The 1,854-nt window shown below is 37.1% G+C and overlaps 1 protein-coding gene across 1 annotated transcript; it reads right to left on the reverse strand.

Annotated features, from left to right (window-relative positions):
• Positions 1–384: 384 nt before the first annotated feature.
• LOC116110341 (UDP-glycosyltransferase 71K1-like) lies at positions 385–1,221 on the reverse strand. The gene has a single exon (XM_031396569.1). The coding sequence runs from the start codon at positions 1,219–1,221 to the stop codon at positions 385–387; it is 837 nt and encodes a 278-aa protein (XP_031252429.1).
• Between the last annotated feature and the right edge of the window lie 633 nt (positions 1,222–1,854).

Genomic DNA, 1,854 nt, shown 5'->3' on the forward strand with positions numbered 1-1,854 from the left:
TAGGATGCTAAGTTTCTGGTTTTTTGCGATGGCTCTGATACCATTTGTTGGTTCAGCCGGAGATCATCAAAGAGAAAGGAAAACAGAGCACAATAAAAATAATGCAAAAAGCTTATCATATTCATTGAAGGAAGACAGTATATAACACGTAACAACTCTCTGCTAATTACACCAACTACAGCAGACATTACAGCTTTCAAAATTCAAATGTTACCACACATTTACTTCTAATACAGTTTACTTAAATACCCTTAATTTTCTAAATAAGATATTACTCAAAAAACACTCCCATGCACGTAAAAAACACAGCAGCATGTAACCTTCTGCATCTTCCACGCACAACCTGCGGACTTGAGCATTTGACACATTTCCAGCAAAGCATTACTACATCAACACAACTGATGAATCAGGTTGATCATCAAGCCATTTCATGATCTCATCTGAGTCTAACTTATTATTACTCTTTCCCTTTAGATCAATCACCGGTCCAACTGTGTAAACAGGAGGCACATTAACAAAATCATTCATCAAACTCTTCACCGCATGAGACTCCAGCTCCTCAAATGTGTTCACAATAATCCCTTTGGTCTCCTTGAGTCTTCTTCCAAGGTTCATAAATGTCGTGTAGCCACCATACTTGTTTAACAAAACTTCAGGCAGACCACTGCTTGGAACTGGATTAACATAACTAGGAATCACAATCTCACCATCAAACTCTTCAAATTCTCTGCCATCAGCATGTCGAGTTGGAAGGTACATCAAGAGACCAAGAAAAGCTGCATTAGAAGTAAAGAACAAATAAGAAGGAACACCAAGTTCATTTGCCACATCTATCATCGATGTACAGAAGAAATCTATCACCAACCCAGCAAGTGGAGCTAAGTTAGAGTTTGAAAGAACGTCCTTGACAACGACTTCTTTAACACAGGCTTTATGATAATCTACGACCTCAGTTATAAACTTTTCAATAGATTTACGAAGCTCCTGTGAAGGAGAGAAGTGTACAGGAGGAGGAAGATTGATGAGCCTTATTGGAGTATTAGATTCTGCAAAAGATTTGGTGTACGCAGATGCAAGAGAAGTGATAGTAGGAGAATGCATGAGAAGAACAGTGACTGAGAAACGATCACCTCGATCTAACAAGCGTTTTGCAAACTCAATTTGGGGAACCAGGTGGCCTGAAACTGGTGGAGGGATGAACACAAGCTCAGCTTTCTTCATTTTGTTGGTGGTGGCTATGATAAGAGAAGATGGAAGTATATATTGACTTTCTTGGGTTGGGTTGGGTTTATCTAGATGAGTGAGGAATCTAGAATAAGGTATTTTATAAAATCATGTTACACATATTATTGCAATAAAATATTTTTGTCTAGCAATCATTATTTATCTAAGTTTTTCAATACCGTTCTCTGACTATTTACATAATCTTATTAAATTTTTTAGTGTTCACATAATTTGTTCTAAACGTTTCTATGAATTTAGAAGATTGTTGACAAAAAAAATTATTTGCAATAAATGTATATACAATCAATCAATAAAGATGTAATGACCATTTTCCCATCAAATAATGGCTTAATGACGTCAATTTTCCACAGGTTTTTAAAATATTAATTAATTGCTCAAATTTATATTCCGACAATGAACAGAGAGTAAACTCAATCCAGACTGTTGGGACCTTTGAAGAAGGGAGGCTGATGAGTCTTTTGGGAGTGGAAAGTTGGATTTTGATAGTTGTGATTGATGAGAATTTGACTTGGGAGGAGCAGCCGCATAAACCCTTAATCGCTCGATTGCTTGCAATTGATGGGGTCACAGGAGTAGGGTTTGAGGGGTTTTGGCGTGTGATGATTAGGG

Source organism: Pistacia vera, unplaced genomic scaffold (assembly GCF_008641045.1).
Source record: "Pistacia vera cultivar Batoury unplaced genomic scaffold, PisVer_v2 Contig600, whole genome shotgun sequence".
Taxonomy (NCBI): domain Eukaryota; kingdom Viridiplantae; phylum Streptophyta; class Magnoliopsida; order Sapindales; family Anacardiaceae; genus Pistacia; species Pistacia vera.